Source organism: Mus caroli, unplaced genomic scaffold (genome assembly GCF_978045245.1).
Source record: "Mus caroli unplaced genomic scaffold, Mus_caroli_1 scaffold_2, whole genome shotgun sequence".
NCBI classification, from domain to species: Eukaryota; Metazoa; Chordata; class Mammalia; order Rodentia; family Muridae; genus Mus; species Mus caroli.
The window spans coordinates 24382209-24403450 of record NW_028227257.1 but is presented as its reverse complement, the minus strand read 5'-3'; the positions used below and the strand labels follow the sequence as shown (position 1 = coordinate 24403450).

Below are 21242 nucleotides of genomic sequence, written 5' to 3'. Positions count from 1 at the left end.
AACAAACTAAAAGAATAACATTGACACCGAGAGGGATGGCTTAGATGGTAATGTGCCTGCTGCCTATCATGCTGACCTGAGTTGGAGCCCTGGGTTTGTACATGGTTGAAGGAGAGAGTAAATAAATGTCTTCTGAAAGTTGTCCTCTGACCTCCACATGCACTGGGGGCTCTCCTGTGCCCACAGACTCATACTGAACAAATTAAAAATGCAATTAAAGGTATTTGAAAAAATAAAATGGGGCTGGAGAGAGGACTCAGCAGTTTATAGAGTACTTGTTGCTCTTGGTTGGAAAGGACCCCAGTTTGATTCCCAGCAACCATACCAATGCTTCCAACCTCCTGTGTTTCCAGTGTCAGGGGATCTGATGTCCTCTTCTAGTCTCCTTGGGCACTTGCACACATTTGGTGCACATACATAAACTCAGGCACAGATACATAAAATAATGGTACTGAGTTGGTTTTCTTTTTGAAGCTTTTCCTTCCCTCCTCTTTTCCTCTTTCCTTCCCTTTCTCCCACCCCCCACCCTGCCTCCCCGTCATTTGTTTGTTTGTTTGCTTGTTTCTTTCTTTCTTAAATAAAAATGGGGCTGGCAAAATGGCATAGTGGGCCAGCGCACTTGCCAGCAAAGATGATGACCTGAATTTGACCCTCAGGGTCCACCTGGTACAATGAGAGAACAGATCTATGGAAGCTGTCTTCTGAATTTTACATGCACTCATTACCCTCTCCACATAATCACACAAAATCAAGTAATTTAACAACTAAACAGGGGCCTGGAGATATGGCTCAGCAGTTAAGAGCACCTGCTGCTATTCTAAAGGACGTAGGGTCAGTTCCTAGTACTCGTGTCCACGAAACCCCAGTTCCAGGGTATCTGATGCCTCTGACCTCCACAGGCACCTGTACTCACATGTACACACCTATGTGTACACCTATACATAATTACAAATGATAAAAATGAATCACAGATGCTCAAAATCTTTAGTTCTTTTTTTAAAAGATTTGTCTATTTTTATGTATATGAATGCTCTGTCTTCATGCACACCAGAAGAGGGCATCAGATCCCATTGCAGATGGTTGTGAGCCACCATGTGGCTGCCGGGATTGAACTCAGGTCCTCTGGAAGAACAGTCAGTGCTCTTAACCCCTGAGCCATCTCTCCATCCCTAGAATCTTTTTATTCTTAAAGAAATGGGAATTAAAACCTAAGCTAGATAGGACTTTGTGCAGATTAATTTAGGAAACGGAGAGAAATAACCTTTTATAAACATGGAGACAACTCAAGCCCCTTATTTGTCTATGGTTGGCGTTCAGTGGCAAGGGGAAAGAGAGTGGCAGCTCACCAAATCGTCTCCGGGCGCCGTGGCCACGGCCCTGGACAGCAGCAGCAGCAGGCACAGGGGCCAGGGAGTGAAGGCCAGCCCAGCTACATGAGACCTTGTCTTAAAACCAAAAACAGTTAAAGATAGAGTTAACATGATTTAATAGTTTCACTTCAAAAGAATTAAAGCCATAAAACTGAGCAGATATGTCTATATACCAGTATTTTTAACAGTTTTATTCAGACTCACCCAGAGGCAGAATTAACCCATGTGCATATTAATGCATTAACAAATCTGAAGTAGTGTGTATGTATAATGGAATATCATTTAGTCACCAAAAATGAATGAAACTTTTGATGTATATATAATGTAGTGTAAGGCTTAAAGCAGCATGAATTTTGAGCTGGGCATGATGTCTTATGTAATTACAGGTATTAGAGGCTAAGCTTAGGCTACTTAGCAAAGCCTGTCTCGTTTTGTGCTGGAGGTATAGTTTACCCATGTTCCAGGCCCCAAATTCAGTCTTCAACACTGGGGTTAGGGAGCGTTCAAGAAATAACTGGGGCTGGAGATATAGCTCAGAGCGTTTGCCTAGTTATTGTACCTAGGCCTTGTGTTCAATCCCAGCACTATGTGAAGTAGTAAGTTTTTGAGACGTGACTTGGTAGCACACATCTGTACTTCCAGTCCTCAGGAAACTGGAGAATCACTGCACGTTCAAGACCAGCCTGATCTATGTAGTGAGCTCTGGGCCATCATCTTTCTGCCTTTAACCTCCCAACTGCTGTCATTGAAGGCAGATCTTAATTTTTAAATAATTGAATAAAGATATATACAAACATGTATTTATACAAACATGTTTATTCCACCTATGAGATTCTTTAAGTGGACAGATTGATTTTAGCTTTGGTTTTTTGAGACATGGTTTCTCTGTGCCTTTGTTGTCCTAGGACTCACTCAGTAGACCAGGCTGGCCCCAAACTCACAGAGATCTGCCTGCTGCTTCTTCCAGAGTTGCAGGGATTAGAGGTGTGCACCATCACTGCCTGGTTGTATGCACAGATTTATTGAAACAGAATGTGGCATTGAGGTAACGGGCAATAGCGAGTAAACTTGTTTAGGATGATGAAAGTGTTCTCATGATAGCAGCGATAGATAATAGTGTGGATGAATTAACGCTGTTTTCCACTTAAAATTATTAACATGGGGAGCTAGGAATATGGCTGAGTCTATAAAGTGCTTGTCAGGAAAATAGGAGGACCCAAGTTTGAGTCTGCAGCGCACACACACAGAAAACTGGACACAGCAGCACACTTCTTAATCGCAGAGTGGAGGAGCCAGTGACAGGAGCATCCCTGAGGTGTCTCGCCATGTGGTATCACTGAAAGCACAAACTATGGGCTCCATAAGAGTTTTGTCTCAAAGAGAAGTAAAACACGGTAATGAGCTGTTGAGGAAGATATCTAATACTGACCGCGAGTCTCCACACAAGTACATGTGCACATGCATGCGCATGCTTACGTGACAAGCTTACATACCTATACAATAGTTAACATGGAAAGCTTTACCACCATCTCCCACTTATTTGTCTGTTTATTGTGTGTGTGTGTGTGTACATGCATATCATCATTTGCATATGGAGTCAGAACAACTTGCAGGCATCAGTTCTTTCCTCCCCAGGTGGCTCCTGGGATAGAACTTTGTCATCAGGCTAAGGCAAGCAGCTTTGTCCACTGAGCCATCTCGCTGGCCACTTAACATAATTTTTAAAAATAAAATGTAAAATCTTCTCTATACATGTAACAAAATTCATTTTAAGAAACACAAAGATGGGCTGGCGAGATGGCTCAGTGGTTAAGAGCGCTGACTGCTCTTCCGAAGGTCCCCAGTTCAAATCCCAGCAACCACATGGTGGCTCACAACCATCCATAACGAAATCTGATGCCCTCTTCTGGAGTATCTGAGGACAGCTACAGTGTACTTACATATAATAAATAAATTAATTAAAAAAAAAAAAAGGAAACACAAAGATGAACTGGGTAATCCCAGCACTTGGGAGGCAGAGGCAGGCAGAGCTCTGTAAGTTCAAGACCTGAATGGTCTATAGAGGGAGTTCCAGGACAGCCAGGACTACACAGAAAAACCCTGTCTCAAAAAAAAAAAAAAAAACCAAAAGAACCAATACAACAAAAACCACAAAGATGAGGTGAAATCATTGACAGGAGAACCAGCTTTAGTGGCTTATATCTATTTTCTGAGCACTTGAGGCTAAAACAGGGCGATTTTGAAGTTTTAAGGACATTCTCGGCTATATAGCAAGCTTGAGGGTACTCTGGACTACAAGAGACCCTGTCTCAAAAACTAACTGAATAAATAATTGACGTTAGTAAATAGGAGAAATAATTTCTTACAAAATATATTTCTACAGTATAGAAGCATCTGCTGGATACCTTATACTTAGACCTAGAGATAAAGACAAAAAAACAGTTTTGGCTACATGTAGCTTACAAATCACTTAAAATTTTGAGGAAGGGGGTTTGGGTTTCATGAGCTTGATTTGATTTGATTATGAAATGAAGAAATTTATTCAAGCTAGGCATTTGTGTCTTGCATAACTACAGGAGTGTGCTATAGGACAGCCAGTATAAAGAGCAGGAACGGCTGCCCTAGAACAATAGACCTTTGTGCTGCACAAGGAGGGAGCTGTGAGGCCTCGCAGGAGCCTTCAGAAACCGTCCTGAGATCTAGTAAGGAAGGCTGCTGACACTCTGATGGGCATGGGTAAATTTGCTGTCCAGTGTTGTTGACACCTCACGGTCTTTTAAGATCTGAAATGATCATTTTCCTTTCTTGTTCAGTAATGTATGACTCGCATTTCTCCTTAAATGTGATATTAACAGTTTGTTAAAGAAATTGATAACGAGAAGAGGATGAGACTCCTGCAGTTTGTCACTGGGACCTGCCGACTGCCAGTGGGCGGATTTGCGGACCTCATGGGTGCGTATACAGGGGGGTTTGTTGGAGACTGCTTGCCTTGTTGCCGTGAGATAATTGTGTATGCAACAGATCAGACACAACAGCAGGTGTACCTGTTTTAACCAGCCGTGATTGACCTGGATTTTATGGACTTAAAGGTGATGTTTTAGTTCATACCTCAGTACATTTTTTCCCCTATTTTATAAGACAGGCTCTCATGCCGGGCGTGGTGGCGCACGCCTTTAATCCCAGCACTTGGGAGGCAGAGGCAGGCGGATTTCTGAGTTCGAGGCCAGCCTGGTCTACAGAGTGAGTTCCAGGACAGCCAGGACTACATAGAGAAACCCTGTCTCGAAAAAACCAAAAAAAAAAAAGAAAAAAAAAAAAAAAAAGACAGGCTCTCATGTACCCTAGACTGGCTCCAGACTCACCCGGTACACAAGGCTAATTCTGACAACACACCCATATATCTAAAATAATATAAAAAATTAAATATGTGTATGTGTGTGTTTGTTTTATCTTCTTAGGGCTAATCAGATGTCTCAACAGATAAAGACATTTTACAAGCCTGATAATTTGAATTAATTTCCAGGAACTCACATTAAGGTAGAAGGAAAGAAACACTCTACAAAGTTCTGACCTCCAGTTGTGCACTGTGGCATGCATGCAAGTGCATATACACATATACCATGTATTATTATTATATTATTTTTATTATTCACACAAGTGAATACATACAAACAACCTATGCCTGCATTATTATTATTATTGTGTTTTTCTTCCATAAAATTTCTCCATGAGGCCGGGCAGTGGTGGTACACGCCTTTAATCCTAGCACTTGGGAGGCAGAGGCCTCAAGAGTTCGAGGCCAGCCTGGTCTACAGAGTGAGTTCCAGGACAGCCAAGGCTACACAGAGAAACCCTGTCTCGAAAAAAACAAAACAACAATAAAAAAAATTCTCCATGAATCTAATATATTTTTTAAAAAAAATTTAAGTATGTTACATTCTTTTCTATTTCTTCCTCTTCACTTATTTTCTTAGACAGATAACTGGGGCTGGCCTCAGCTGCAGGAGAGGCTGGCTTTGACCTGGTCTTCGTATAGTATTTCCCAGAACTGAGATTACAGGCCTCAGGCTTCAAGTTGGATGTATTACTGTTTCATCTAATTTGAAAAAGCAGTCATGGCAGTGCCCATTATGACACATGGGATTCTACTGAATGTCAAAATCTTCTCTGTTCTATGTTAATGGAGCTGTTGCCTGCTTGTCTCTGTAGTTAGAGATACTGTAGTGAATGGAAGGAAGCATGCAAAGTGAGTGACCATCTTCTCTGTCCAGAACATTTTCTTACAGTCCTTGTTTTGTGATAACCATTGCTGTTCCCTTATCTCACTGGGATATATCACTGCTAGTGAACAGGACTCATTGTTACAGACACAAAGAACTACTAATCTCTGTTATTCTGGATTTAGTCAGTAGGACACAAGAACTTTTTGTGCATGGCTGTCCTATATACTTAGAACGTTTAGTTTCCTGACCATCTAGTTCAAAAAAGCCAGCAGCACTACCAGTCACTTTAATCACCAGTGAGTGCTCCCCAGGGAGCTATAGTGTCCGGTTAATGAAGCAGTACTTGGTGCTGCTGAGCAGCACAGCTGTATCTAACAAGAGAGCATTGTGGAGAGGTGAGCGCCCATCTGAAGCTCAGTTGTACAGGGTCTGTGAGCACAGGCCTTCCTGTTGAATTCATGGGGTAAAGTTTTGACAGTTGGATATTTATGTATTTTTATGTGAGCTGTTATTAAATATGTGATTGTGCTATTCTAGCTAAGGGATGATAAATAAAGCTGCAGGTTTTCCTCTTGGTATACATTAACAAAATGATTCTCGAATTTCATCACTTTTCGGAAGTGCCTGGAAGCTTGTTAAAATGTGTAGAGTGGCCTCTGTTCCTAGAGTTGTTACTGCAGTAGGATTGGGAGAGGGCCTGGGCATCCGTGATTCTGAATGGCAATACTGCTGTTGAACTGGGAAGCATAAAGAATTTCTGAACCAACAAGCTTTGTACTTTCATTATGTTCTAGGGAGTAATGGACCACAGAAGTTCTGCATCGAAAAAGTTGGCAAAGAAAATTGGTTACCCAGAAGCCATACTTGGTAAGCAAAATCAGAAATGTAGAAAACAGTCTTTTATTCATTTAGCCTCTGTCTACTTACTAGTAATGGCATAATTTAAATAATTTCCCCATAGCTTAACAACTTTACCAAGGCAGAATTTATGTATCACCCAATATAAAATTTATTTATTTGTATTTGGGTGTGTGTGTGGCTGTATTAGTGTATGTGCATCATGTTTAAGTCGCAGGTGTCCTGGCCACCCAGTGCAGCTGCTGGCAGTTGTCCCCAGGCCCTCCAGAAGAGCAGCAAGAGCTCTTAACCTCTGTGCTATTTCAGCAGTGCCCCACACCCCCCTTTGAGATAGGATTCCATAGCTCATGCCGCCTTCAACAGCCTCGTCTTTCTACTTCCCGAATGCTGGGGTTTCTAGTATACCAGGCAATGTAACCCATTGTGAGTTCAGGATATTCAGTAGACTTGCAGGGTAAGGCAAGCAGCCCTGCAGTTGTTGTGGAGTATACCCTCCAACTCAAGACAATCCCTGCCTGTCTTTTGCCGTGCACACCTTTTTCTGCCTCTCAAAGTTTAAACATGGGATTTAGAATTCTTGTACTTTTTCTCTGTAACAAGAAATGAAGTTTGAATTTAAGAATCCTTTCTTAGCAATATGGTAAACAGGATTATACTTCTTTTTGGTTTTCTTTTTGCAGTACTGGAAATTGAACCCAGGCATTTGCACATACTAGGCAAGCCTTCTGCTGACAGAGCTATATTCCTAGACCTTGTTTTCTGTTTTAAAATGCACTTTAACCTCATTTCCAAAAATGCACTAAACTAAAAATCAACCAGTCTTGATCTCATTTTCCTTTTTTTCTTTTTTGTAGTCTTGATTTCAGGTACAGTTAGTTTATATTGGAATTCAGTCTGCTGTCAAGCATATTTGGATTTTAACCATTATAGGCATGTGGCGTTTAGTGCTAATAAATGGGCTAACACAGCTGGGAAGGCTTCCCTGTCCTCCAGTGGCTGCTGTGTGCTCACTAAGCACACACTTGTAATCTCCAGCTCCTCATGACAGTCTTCTTTTTGTCTCTGGGACTTTGGTAGAGTCAAGTACTTTTTAAGTCAAGTACTTTTTAACTTGGAATCAGATCCTTCTCTCAACTGGCTTATTGTACTGAATGTAAGGAGTTACAGTGTATATCACAGTGAGTTCCAGGACAGCCAGGGCTATACAGAGAAGCCCTGTCTCAAAAATAAATAAATAAATAGATAGATAGATAGATAGATAGATAGATAGATAGATAGATAGATAGAGTTCCAGGACAGCCAGGGCTATACAGAGAAGCCCTGTCTCAAAAATAGATAGATAGATAGGTAGGTAGATAGATAGATAGATAGATAGATATAAATTATATGGCACTATTGTAAATGGTTTCTTGGGTTTTTTTGGGGGGAGGGGGTGTAAATTGTTTATTTTGTATAATACCTCTAGGGACACACTGTCCATTTTGTAGGGGACACTGGCAGCAGGCAGAAAAGACAGTGTCAGGAGAAGGGAGCTAGCTCCACACTGAGCTGTTGAGGTTTGGTATGTTGCTATGTATTCTAATGCTAAATTTTGTATCCTAAGGTCTAGACCTATGTGTAAATCCCCACTTTTACAGGCTTTTGTTGTGCAAACCTTGTTCCTCAATTTAAAACTGATGGTTAAATAAAACAGGTGGGTTCTGAGTTACCTGGTTGGGGGTGGAGAAGCTAGAGAGAATGAGGAGAAAGGATGTGAGCCATTCCAGGAGATGGACCATGAGCACTAGCGCACTCCTGGCCAGGAGAACCAGCAAGTATCTGAGAAACACCACTTGGGGGGGGGGGGGGGTGCGGGTGTAGCCAGGCCCGCAGTTTGAGAGGTAGATGAGAGGTTGCTCCTCAGTAATGGTCAAAGCCAAATAAAGTAACCATTGTCTGAGTCTCACATGTTTGTGAGCTAGTCAGGGATAAGATTAAACTTGGTTCTACTACAGAAAGGAGATTTGATTTTAATGTAAAACATTTTTTACATTCATGAGCCTATTTGATTGTCTGCATATCTGATGTGTGTGGGCATGGAGACTGCAACATGTGGTAGGAGGTCAGAGGACGCTCAAGAGTCAGTCAGTTTCTTCTTCACCATCTGAACCCGAGGCAGTAAGCACTTCCCCAGCTGAGCCATTTCACCAGCCTAGGAAGGAATTAGGTTTTTTATTTGTTTAAGGTAGGGTCTCATGATGTAGCCCAGGTCAATCTCAAACTTAGGATCCTTTTGCCCCATCCTTAATATTCTGAGTTTATTGGCAAGATGTGGACCACTATGCTCAGTTTTGGAGATTTTTAAAAAATGAGCTGGGGAGATGGCTCTTACGTGACTCATCCCCACCTACAACTCCACTCTAGCCTCAAAGGGCACCACACAAATGTAGCATGTAATCAACACAGACAAACAGATACATAAAGTAGATTTTCTATTACACTTGTACATGTGGAGAGCCATGAGGGAGTTCCTTCATTTGCACCACATGGGTCCCAGGGATTTAACTTGGGTCATCTGACCTGCTGAGCCATCTGAGAATATAACTGATTATGCTGAGCCATCTAAGAATATAACTGACTTTGCACTCATGTTGTTCACGTATGTTTTAATTGACCAGCTCTTCACAAACATGCTGACAAAGAGGGAACAAAACTCATAAGTTTATCTTCCATTTTGAGTAATCTTTTTTCTTCTCTGGTTGAGCATTCACCTAGCTCTTGTTCTAAAAGTATCTTTAGGACAGACTCATTGCTACCTTATAAAGACAGTATTGCACAAGTGTGAAGATACTGTTCAAACAGGGGATGGTGGCATAAAGTTTGTAATTCCAGTGCTTAGAAGTAAAAAGGCAACAGGGCTAGAAGTCCAAGATCACACTCAACTATATAGTGAGTATGAGGGCAGCCTGGGCTATAACATACAAAAACCTGACCCTGCTAAAAAAATCTTACAGCTAGGCTGGAGAAATTCACAGCTAAGAATAGAACAGAAAACTCTAGAAGAAACAAAGTATTAGATGAGAGTCGTTTTTATTTTAGTTTATTTGTCTGGATTTTTTGGAGACAGATCTTACTATATAGACCAGGCTGGCCTAAAATGCACAGAGGTTGTCCATCTGCCTCTGCCTCTTGAGTGTTGGGATTAAAGGCTTGCATCACCACAGCTGGACTATCATTTCTTATTCTAACGTGATATACCTAAAACCGCCTTCAAAATCTGAAGTGTTTCATGTATGGCCATTTACAGTAAGATTGCTGACCACTGGTCTACAGTGGGTAGTTGGGACATCATGAGAAGACTGGCATTTCCTGAGGGTCTGCTAAGCACCTGCATGGTGCTGTGTGCTTGTTTCTGAGTCTACCACAGGGATGGGTGTTGCTCTCTGGCATGAATCTTGGAAAGGTAAAAGGCAGTTGCTTGAAGGCTGCGTGATTCAGGCGCACATCATCAGACCTCTGAGGTGCAGCTGTGGGGCACTGCCTGTGTGCATCTTTGTATCTTTCCTTTTCTCAAGCCAACAATTCTTTCTTTCAGTTTTAACCGCCTGGACCTCCCACCTTACAAGAGCTATGAGCAGCTGAAGGAAAAGCTGTTATTTGCCATTGAAGAAACTGAAGGATTTGGACAAGAGTAATTGTTTAGACCTTAAGCTACCAGAGGCCAGGGACTTGTCTGCAGTGTCTGTCCCCTTCCTTCTCTGCCTGTTGCACATCTTATTGTAAACTTGGACTGTGACTAGAGAGTTACCTGAGAGTAAGTAAATTAATGTTATCGTTGAGATCTTCCAGTCATTCTGGATTTCCACTCAACGTTTCCAGAAAGCAGATCTACAAACTGTAGTCAGAAACTTAACATGAGATTTAACACAGCGAGGAAATTTCCCTCGTCTTATTCCACTAGATTGTTCCCTTAACAACAGTTTGCTGTATGTCCGAAGTCTCACTTGGGCGTAGGTCTCTTAGTGGGTGTTGTAAAGGATTCTGCAGGGACATCTAGGAAACGCAATACACAAGGTCTTCCTCTAAAGCCTCGCTCAGAGGTGCAAGCTTAACTCAGTGTCTGGGCACATGAGCAGCTGCTGCTTGTGCTCTCCCGCTCGTCCCAGCCTGGCCTGACTGTTGTTTTTCATTCCTGGAGCATGAATCAGTGCACCGTTCTGATGCTATTCCTGGAAGTGACGCAGGACTTGCATTTTTCTACAAAGTAGTTTTGTCTATTTGAATTCAGGGAAAACTTGGTCCCCGCCAACATATGACCATACCTCTCTTCATTCAGTTTGTAATTGTTCTATTGCCTTGCAAATACTAAACTTTACAAACAGTATCAGCACTGTGGTTCCTTCACGTTTTTAGAAATTAACCTAGAATTAAAATAAGTTCAGATGAATTCATCTAAGATCATTCTTGATTTTTAAATCCTACACATAAATTGAAGCTTTACGGTGTTGACGTAATCCAACGCCTTAGTTACATTTCATTATTGCTAAACTATTCAAGTTGCAACCATTTCCTAACACAAATGGAGGTCAGTGGTGCAGACTCTGCAGTCACAACAGCGTCCAGCAGCCACACAGCTGCGCTGTCTTCACACTCCACTCCTGACACTCAGGAGTAGCCGTGTCTACCCTCTTACATGGTCCTGATCTACAATATTTTTCTCACCCCTAAAAATTGTAGATTTCCCTTTTCTTTCCATGACTCCTTTATCTTAGACTGCTCCTTTAGTAACTGATGAATGCACTTTGACCTTCTCTGTAGGTAATTTACCTTGGCTTAGCATTAGACTGTCAGGATGGTTGCTGCCACAGACTTTTTGGGCAGCAAGATGAAACCTCAGCCAGGTGAGTCCCTATTGTAGCCAAATCCCAAAATCAGCCTTATTTCTCTAATGGGGACCTTGAAATGTGTTGGTGGCATAGCATAAAGCCAAGAACACCGAGTGTGACAAACCCCTGTCCCATAGGAAAGAAAGTGTTTCTGTGTCCCTAGCTGCTCATCCTGTTCTCATCCTGGGACAGTTTGAACTCGTGCAGCTGTGCTCCTTAACACTGCCATCCTCAGCAGAGACGTGACAGACGGGTTGCCTCCTCAAGCAGTGACCAGTGAAGGGAGAGCTCAGCTCCTCCCCAGCCCTCTTTTCACCCTAATACCACAAGAAATACAGGTCATCTCTAGAAGCCCTAGTTCTTTCCAAAGTAGGAAATCTCTGCCTTTTTGTTGGTAGGGTTAAAAAAAATGTATATGCTAATTGCTTTGTCTTACAGAGCGAATGTCTGCCAACTACCCATTCACTACATAGGCCTGAACTTTGGTAATAAATGGCTATAAATATTAAGCCTTCTACAAAGACTTCCTATTGAATCCAATTCTTGTACTAAAACATAGTTATCTACCATATTCACTAGAGATTTATGAGATTAAATTAAGAGATAATGTAAGAAAATAGACTTTGTTGATTCTGCATAATGCTTCATGATTCATTTAGGGACCTAGAAATATTATGTGAAAATGTATAAATATCATCCAAAAGGCTTTCTGCCCTATATTTTTAAAATACAGAAGTTATATTTGAAGTAGTCCTGGCCCTAGTTCTATAGGGCTTGGCTATTTAATATTTTTATGGAAGAAACGTTTAGTTCTGGAAAAGGTAAATGCTTGTATATATTTTTGCAGCCCTGGAGTCTCCCAACTCCATTTCTTCCTTTAATTTAATTGATCACATGTATATGTCTTCCCTGCTGTGTTAGAAAAACGGGGGCTGGATATCCCAGGAATCAGAGCGTATATAAGATAATGCACCTAAACAGCAGACATATTTACCAGATGCTCTCAAATTTTGGTCCAAAATGAGTATTTGGGAATAGATTTATTGTGAATGTTTAATTAGCGATTTTCCTTAAATCTGGACTAAGTTGCTTTTAAGACCTTTTTCTCTGTAAGCATCGTAAATGCTAATCAATCTGTTAAGTTTTTTTTTTTTTCTTACTGCATGTTACATTGAAATAAAAACAGAGTAAAATGAGCATTTGCCTTTTCGTCTGCTCTTTTGGTGGGTTCCACAGGGTCCAGATGGAAGAGCTCGGGGCTCTCGTCCAGTGGAGTGATAGAGCTGACAGTTGTGAACTCCTTCGGCCTTCTACCATCTTCATGCGCAGAATTCAGTTTCCTAAGACTTAGAGTAACTGTTAAAATTGGGGTGCAGCCGGGCGTGGTGGCGCACACCTTTAATCCCAGCACTTGGGAGGCAGAGGCAGGTGGATTTCTGAGTTCGAGGCCAGCCTGGTCTACAAAGTGAGTTCCAGGACAGCCAGGGCTACACAGAGAAACCCTTGTCTGGGGTGTGTGTGGGGGGGATTGGGGTGCTGACTCCTCACCCAGGGGTTGGCTCGTCTGCCCACAGAGCTCTCACCCAGCCCTCTCTGCCATGTTTTACTTATCTGGTTAAATTACTTGACATGTTATCAGGGTAATATTTTTGCCTGTTTGGGATCTAAATTTCTTTAAGATTCACTAATTCTTTGCAGTACTGTTGGTATTTCCAGCTACCATCAACCCTTCCTGTTTTTCCTTTAGACTTTCAAATGTTTGTCTGTCAGTGTTTTCATTAGGTAAGCCAGGGAATGGGACACTGTCTGTCCCTGTGCTGACCTAGCCTCCCTTTGCTCTCTCAGACTGTGATTTAAAATGCTCAGGTGACCACACATCATAGCGAGCCAGGTTTCTAAAGTCCTTCAAGAGGTTGTAAGACTAGTTACAATTAAAGGTTTTTTGAGTCCTTCATTTTGCATACTTTTTCTGTTTTTTTGTTTTGTTTTGGTTTGGTTTGGTTTGGTTTTTTAAGGGAAATGGTGTATATCACTTGCACGTGACATCTTTTATAGTGGCTTGTCAGCAGCCTGTCTGGGCTGTGAGGTTGTAGAGAAGTGCAGAGCTGCTACTCAGGGGCAGCTGGATGAGGCTAACTGCAATGGCCTTCGTTGGAATTGCCTTTCTCATACAATAAAAACTGGTCTGTGATGTTTAGACTGGGGAGATGATTCAGTCAGTAAAATGTCTGCCACACAAGCATTGTGACATAAATTTGGGTTTACTGTACTCATGTAACAGCCTAGTACAGTGACTGGCCAGCACTGGCAGAGAGAACAGATTCCTGAAGCCCTCTGGCCTGATAGGCACCATAGCTGACTAGTAGGTAAACTCTAAATTCAGTGAGATCCTGTCTCAAAAGACAAAACATACCTGCCTGGTGAGTTACAGTGGGTGGTATCACACTCAAGACTACATAGGAGGCTCAAATTCAATCCATGATAGTGGGGTGAGAGCTAGACCCCGGACGGCTGGAGAAGGTGGGAGGGGACTTGGATGAGAGGTTAAGTGTAACCACAATGTATTGTATACTGTTGTGCCCAGACTATGGGGCCCCCACAGACCACCAGAGACCACCAGGAATCCAAGTCATATGCAGAAGCAGAGAGTCTTTATTCAAAAGCTCATTCTCAGACCCTCCAGCCTCTCCAATGCAGTGGATGGGTACAGAAGGTTCTGAGCTGGTGTCAGCCTTGCCTTTTATACAGTTTAAACTGGGTAAGGGCTTTCCAACCTGACAGTTACATGATTGGATGACACTTCAGAAAGCATACATTGCAGAAAAATTTTAGCTAGCATCATAAACTTTGCTATACATATTAAATTGTGGTTAACTCATTAGCCCTGGAAATTACACTGGGCATTTCCCATATCAAGCATGGAGTGGCAGTTACTTGGGAGCTGGTGTGTGTGTGTGTGGGGGGGGGGTATCTTCATTCCTAGAATAAGCTGTGTTTTTTTTCCAGTTACCAAGTTCAAACTGAGGACAAGCTGGGTATAAGATGGAGTGTGAACACAAAACAGAATTAGCTGGATGGGCCCTTCATTCCCCTCTTCACAAGTACCTAAGAGGGCCCAATCGTGGGGCTTGAGTAGTTACCACGACCTCAAGGTTTAATAATTGATAATGAGGCCTAAGTACTATAAGTTGGACAGTATTGACTCAGTCTTTGACAAAGTTAATAAGAATACAAGGTCCAACAGTAACAGGAGTGTCCAAGTCAGAGAAGATACCAGTGTAGTTAGCCAGGGGGACCCCTTGAATAAACTTTCATACAATCCCATAGAATGTTCTCCTTCTAGCTGCCCGTTCGGCCATGTTTTCTCTGACAACTCCCATGTAACCTGCATGCGCACAGCATTCTTCTCATAGGGCTACACAAATCCCTCCTTGTGGGAAGTCTAAGCCTCTGCGACTTTGCAAAACCACTTTAGCTACGAAAGAGATTGACTTTTCTAGGGCTGTCATCGATTTCTCTAATCTTTGGACATCTCCATCAATGGCCCCTCATAAGGAGCAGTAGTGTGCACCGTGTAATACCAAAGCAGTGGCCCCTGTTCTTATAGCTTCTGTGATGCCGATGCCTAGGAGGGTTGGCAAAATGATAGAGAGCTGTAAGGGGTTCCCTCTTAAACCTGCTGTGAGGACTTGGAGTGAGGTGGCTGAGAACTACTTCTCAGGAATAGTAAGACCCTAGGGACTGGCTTGAGTAGGACTTAGAAGTCAGAGGAGGCATGAAGAGCCTCCATGTGGGGCTGGAGGTCCTGAGTTCAATTCCCAGCAACCACATGGTGGCTCACAGCTATCTGTAATGGGATCCGATGCCCTCTTCTGGTGTGTCTGAAGACAGCTACAGTGTACCAGTGTACCACACATAAGAAATAGATACATCTTAAGTGTGGATGCAAGGGGTTAAACCTGTTGAACAGGCCCACCAGGCACCTTCTGGCTGGACTAAATAATAACCATTTCAGTAGTCCCACAGAACAGTCTGAACAGACAGGTGTGAGTACCACTGGGGTACTTGGTGACCTATGCATAACCCTTGCCCCTTGGGGTGGGGCTTAGCACTTAGGCATAGCCAGCAATCAGAAGTTCATTCACTGTGGATAACATTTAGAACCTCATAAATAGCTTCCAGCAAATTGAAGAGGTTTGGCTCTTCATTGGTCTGATTGCCTGATGTTTGGGTATCTGAACTGGAACCTGGTGCAAGAGGATAATGTGCAGGGTGTGGTGGAGCCATTATTGGATTGGGTCCCATACCAAATGAAGTGGACTGGAACACTTGTCTATTTAATTTTATAGTAGAAAGAGCACCCACATCATCCGTGAACATTGGTATAAATCCTTAGGCTCCAAGTCTTACCTGCCTCCCAATCTGTACCCTTTTTCCTTTCTTCCATAAAGCAAACAAGTATTGGGTTACATACAGGGTCTGTCCCACACCCCATTATGAAAATATATTTTATCACAAGGAAGGCCCCCCAGGATTCCAAACTACCATTATGAGGTCATCTGGAATTGAGGCCATCTACCAAAGGCGTTCTGTGCTCACCCAGTCCCAAGACTTACAGAAATATCCCTTGGCACCCCCACACTTGTCCCTCCAAGTTTTTATCTTGTTCTTATGGCCTGGACAAACATAAAAATGGAGTTTGTGGATAAAGCTGTCTACCCTGCCATTCTGAATTAATGATTTGAGATTGAAGGTAAGATTGGAGAACCAAGTTCCAAGGGGAACTGTCTTATTTGACTGGGCGAGGATGTTCCAGTGAATGCATCGCTTAGGACTCAAATTCCAAGGCCGACATGGGTTGGTATCTGGAAAGGTGGAAGAAGCTAGAACAAGAAACAAACCTAGGAACATTGAGTTTTAGATGGATGTCTGCTAGGGTGTGACATCCTCCAGATCTGAATGAGGGTTGGCTAGGCAAGCATGAGTGTGATGAATCCAAGTAACAATCCTGTCAACTTTGAGAGAGAGCAATGGGAGAAGTCAGCACAACTATATATGGTCCTTTCCAACGTGATTCCATGGATTGTCTTTGATATCACTTGGTGAACACCCAATCACAGGGCTGGTGGTTGTGCAGAGTAGGTAGGGCCACAGCTCCTTCTGCATGTGAGCAAGAGTCTCGAGAAAATCAAGAATTTGTCTACTAGCAAACTCAGTTAATACCTCTAATTTCAGGTTAGGAATTATGGGAGGGGGCCTCCCATATATGATCTCAAAGGGGGTTAGGGTCAACGTGTAAGATGTGTTCCTGACCCTATAGAGGGTGAAAGGGGGAAGAACCGCCCAGTCCCACCAGTCTCTATGGTCAATTTGGTAAGGGTCTCTTTTAGAGTTCTATTCATCCTCTCTACCTTTCCAGAGCTTTGGAGCTTATAAGCACGATGTAATTTCCAACCCACCCCTATGGCCTTGGCCATTCCCTGGGTTACCTGAGCGGTGAAGGCAGGTCCATTATCAGAGCTCAGCATGACAGCCATACCATACCTGGAAAGGATATCTTCTAATATCTTCTTGATCACTGTCTAAGCAGTTTCATGTTTAGTAGGGAAGGCCCCAGTCCATCCTGAAAAAGTATCTACAAGTACTAATATCTGTATCCATATTTGCCTGGTTTTACCTTAGTGAAGTTCATTTCCCAGTGGGCATCCGGTTTGGCGCCTCTCTGTCAGGAGCCCTTTTCTTTGGGCTGATTGCCCACGTTGGTAAGCTTGCAGGTAAGGCACTTGGAGGCAATTTGTTCTATCAAAGATCTTAGATGAATAATTTTTAAATTCACATGTCGAATGAGTTCTGTTTCCCGTGTACCCAGGTGGGTCATCTCATGAATGTGCTGGAGCAGGTTCCAAGTGAGGGTGTCAAGCAAGTGTAGCTTATAGATGCCTGGCATGCCCTAGCCTCTCGGCTTGTGAGATATAGGTAGTTTATTTCTGATATAAGCAATGCCCTCCTTAGAATATAGGATCTGGCAACTGAAAGGCCAGAGTTGGCAAGGGATTAGGGGTGGTGGCCTTTGCGGCTGCACGTGCCCTCTAGTTACCTCTTGATGGCTGGGGCAATGTACAATTGCCAACTTCTTGGGTAGCCAGAGGACTTGCACTAAGTCTCTGTGAGAACCAGATTGGGCTCTTGTATCCACTAAGAATTTGTTGGGTTTCCTCTCCACCTTATTGGTTACTCTAGGTCCAGGGAGAGGGACTGAACCCTATCTCCCCTAGTCACTTAGCTCCTCTATTTCCATCACTTTCACTTGACCCTCCTCTGTTTTTTGGGGTGGGGGGGTGTGCGTTGGTCCTTGATCCAATGTCCCATCTCTTTACAGTATGCACAATAATTCTTTTGGAGTCAGAGCTTGTCCCCATTGGTAAGAGTAGGCTTCTTTTGTCTCTTGCCAGAAGTTGCAATTATCGCTGTTTCTCTGTTTTGGAGTTAGCTGTTGCTGCAAGTAGAATTTTAGTCAAATCTTGAGTCTGCTGGGCCCTTTGTAACTTACATTTATGTCTGGCAAAGCTTGGTTGACAAAAGCCATCATCACAGTGGCCAACCTATTCTCTGGCACTTGTGGGTTTAATGGTGTGTAGGTGTGGAATGCTGTCATGATCTTTCTAGAAAGCCTGCAGGGGACTCCCTATCTTCCTGTATAACATCTCTTATTTTAGTCAAAATTGGTTGGGCTGTGAGAAGCCGCCAGGAGAACAGACATTAGAGTCTGGCAGTAGTAGACTCAGAGCCTCTCCTTAGCTTCAGCCCTCCCTCTTTTCTGTGATAAAGAAAACCTGCAGTAGTTGTTGGCAATCATCCCAAGTATGTTGATGGGTGAAAATCACAGTCTAAAAGGTTCATGAAAGCCTCTTGCCTTTCTGAAAAAGAGGGGTTTTGCCTCTTCCAGTTGTATAAATCATTAGTGGAAAAAGGCCAGTGTTGCATAGGTCGGTTCTCCTGGTCATCTGGAGGCTCCGTGGTCCTAAGGGAGAGGGCCACAGTGGTATCTGCTGCCTCCTGTTTGGTCTGTTCCCTGGCTGTTCCTACCCTAGTGTGTGGTGGACTAATTGAGGGTACCCCTCTGTAGGCTTGGGAGGCTGGCCCTTCTGACCTGCAGAAAGTCGATAGTCTGCCCTTTCTAACTTCTGGCCCTGAATCTCTAGCCCTATTTTTGAAGTCTCTACATTTGTCTAGGAAAACAGTCAGAGAGTCATCTGAGTGTGTCCCCTTGTTTTAAGTTCAAACACAAGAAGATGGTAAGCCAGACAAGACACAGACAACAGCCAAAAATATATAATAATACCAATGCAGATGGTATCAAAAGCTGGGTGTGATGAAGTGGGCATGACCAGAGGAACTAGGGGGAATCCAGTCCCCTACTGATGTGCCAGGAAAGAAGGCAAAAGGATGGGTGTGTTTTCCTTCAAAACTGAACCAGCAGAAGGAAACTTCAGTGAGTTTTTTTAATATGCTGGTCTGACAGCAATTGGTAGACAGAAACTACAGCCCCTACTAGGTCTTCTTTGTTCAAGGAGAGGGTCTCAGTCCCTTGTTAGTTCCTGTTCAGCAAAGAGTGGCTTTAGGCAGGGAGGCTTCCTAAGAACTTCAGGGAAATACCTAGACAGTTTGCAGTCTTATCTGTAGGTCACTTAACCGCCATGACGTTATTCTTCCTGGTGAAATCAGACCTTTTCTCTGTCTTCCCTCATATAGCCCAGCATATGCACAGCATCCCAGGCTGGCAATAGCAGCTGTGCCGGACATTGGTGACTATGACATATTCTATTTCTGGCTATTTGCAGAGAGGCATGGTTACCTAAAGAAAAATAGCTCAAAATGTTTTAATAAAATGTACAGAATAAATAGGGTTCGAAATAGAATCCAGGATTTTTGTCTTACTCCAAAACCCTTTTATAATATATTGCTATTATAAGTGGAAGCCCTTCTTCCCATAGGCAACTCAGTCTTACTGTCTATTCAGACTCCAAGTCCTATCAAATAATCCTTCATAATGTAATCCTCACCCAGAGCTGCCCCATCCTGCATTCTTGTCTGGAGGTGACAGTCCTTGCTCTAACTAATTCCCCGGATGTCTAGGGGTTCATTCACACTAGCACTTCTACAATTATTTGGAATGAAGACCTGGAGGTGAGGGACATTATACATTATTTCCAGTGTTCAGTAACCATTTCTTTGTTTATGATATATTTTTAAGTGGTTTTCCTGAGTAGCCCTGGCTGTCCTGGCCCTTTCTCTGTAGATGAAGCTAGCCTCCAGAGCAGAGATCCACCTGCTTCTGCCTCCCTAAAGTTGTGCACCGTTACACCCAACCTCCAGTCTTTGCAGACACCACACTCAACATACAATCCATGAGCCACCATGTGTGTTCTGGAAATTGAACCCAGGTCCCCAAGAAGAGCACCAAGTGCTCTTACCCAGTAGCCCTCCCCGCTTTGAGACCGTCTTTGTAATCCAGGTTGTCCTGAAACTATGAAAATTAGGCTGCCATCAAACTTACAGAAATCCTGAATGCTGGTGTTAAAGGCATGTACTAATGGCCCTTTAAAAAGCTATTTTGAGGAAATTTTAGAGTTGCCTGCACTTTTAAAATCTAACTTTCTCCAGCATTGCCCCAGCTGATCTGGTACAGTTATTGAAACTAACAAATTAGTGTGGTAGCACCTTAATTACACCCCCTACTCAGAGTCCACATTTCTCTACCACTGTTCTCATTTGTGGCCATTCATTATATTTCATGACCTTGAGATTTTGTTTTGTTGGGGGTTGCTTATGTTTCTGCTTTGGAGACAAGCATCCATCTGTGAAGCCCAAGCTGGCCTAGAACCTGCTATCCTGCTTCAGCCGTCCAAGTGCTGAGATTACAGCTGTGTGCCAACCAGACCTGATTGACTTTGAGATCCTCCTCACCCCAGTACATCCTTTTGGAGAGAGTGCTGTTCAGTGCCATGGAGCAGTGGTTCTCAACATGTGGGTGGGTCATGACCCCTTTGGGGTCGCATATCAGATATCCTGAATATCAGATATTTATATTACAACTCATAACAGTAACAAAATTAGTTATGAAATCATTGTATGGTTGGGGGTCACCACAACCTGAGAAACTGAATTAAAAGGTCAGAGTATTAGGAGGGTTGAAGACGATTGCCTTAGAGAATATCCCTCAATATGGGTTTAATTTTCTTAAGATTGGATTTTAGTGGCAAATGCCAGGGAGGTCATGTTCCCTTAGTCCATCATAACAGGTGCACAGGACATCAATACAGATACCGTTATCCTTGGTCTGATTTAGTGATGTCTGCTGCATTCTTAATGCAAACCCCACTGAGGAAAAGATACTTGGAAGTAGATCATCAGGCTTGGTGTCAGCAAGTCCCATTGCGGGAAGAAACGTTCGTGAAGAAAGTGGTGGTGCCAATCACACAGTGAGGCTATTGAGGTAAGCTATGCGACTTTTCCTGCGACAAAGGTTCATTACATGCCAGTGTTTTAAGCTAGGTTTTCTGCTAGAAACCCGGATATTTTTCATAGCCTGCAAGAGTACACAATGACCAGAGGACAAGACAGGTCTCTGGGAAAACTGGTCCTCTAAAGAGGTGAGAAACTGGCAGGGCAGAGAAGTAAAAAAGTTTCTTTCAAGAAACACAGGCATGCAGTGGAGCTCGCGACCCCACATCTTACACGCCCAGGACAGCCTTGACTAATTCATCCCAGAGCTTGTTCCTGGGATGCCCAACCTCGGGGCTGCCCATGTCCTCAGCTCATTTAGGTTCCTGCTCTCTGCTTCAATCTGGGCCAAAGGGAGTTCAGCAACAGTTGGCCTCAGCCCAGGGACCTGGATTGAATACTGGAAACACGCCAAGACTTGA

General features: G+C 43.1%; 1 protein-coding gene and 1 long non-coding RNA gene across 4 annotated transcripts in view; both read left to right on the top strand.

Annotated features, from left to right (window-relative positions):
* The window catches only part of Itch (itchy E3 ubiquitin protein ligase), a 120721-nt gene extending 108208 nt beyond the window's left edge, over window positions 1-12513 (top strand). For all 3 annotated transcript variants that reach the window (XM_021182181.3, XM_021182162.3, XM_021182171.3), the window contains 3 exons: window positions 4226-4322; window positions 6388-6460; window positions 10026-12513. In XM_021182181.3, coding sequence (XP_021037840.1) covers window positions 4226-4322; window positions 6388-6460; window positions 10026-10125 — 270 coding nt within the window. In that variant the 3' untranslated portion in view covers window positions 10126-12513. The remainder of the gene's footprint in view (window positions 1-4225; window positions 4323-6387; window positions 6461-10025) is intronic.
* A 3110-nt stretch (window positions 12514-15623) lies between these two features.
* On the top strand, window positions 15624-21231 carry LOC115029754 (uncharacterized). The gene is made up of 3 exons (XR_003835318.2): window positions 15624-16069; window positions 20666-20812; window positions 21175-21231. It is a non-coding gene; the product is annotated as an uncharacterized LOC115029754 (long non-coding RNA).
* Window positions 21232-21242: the final 11 nt, after the last annotated feature.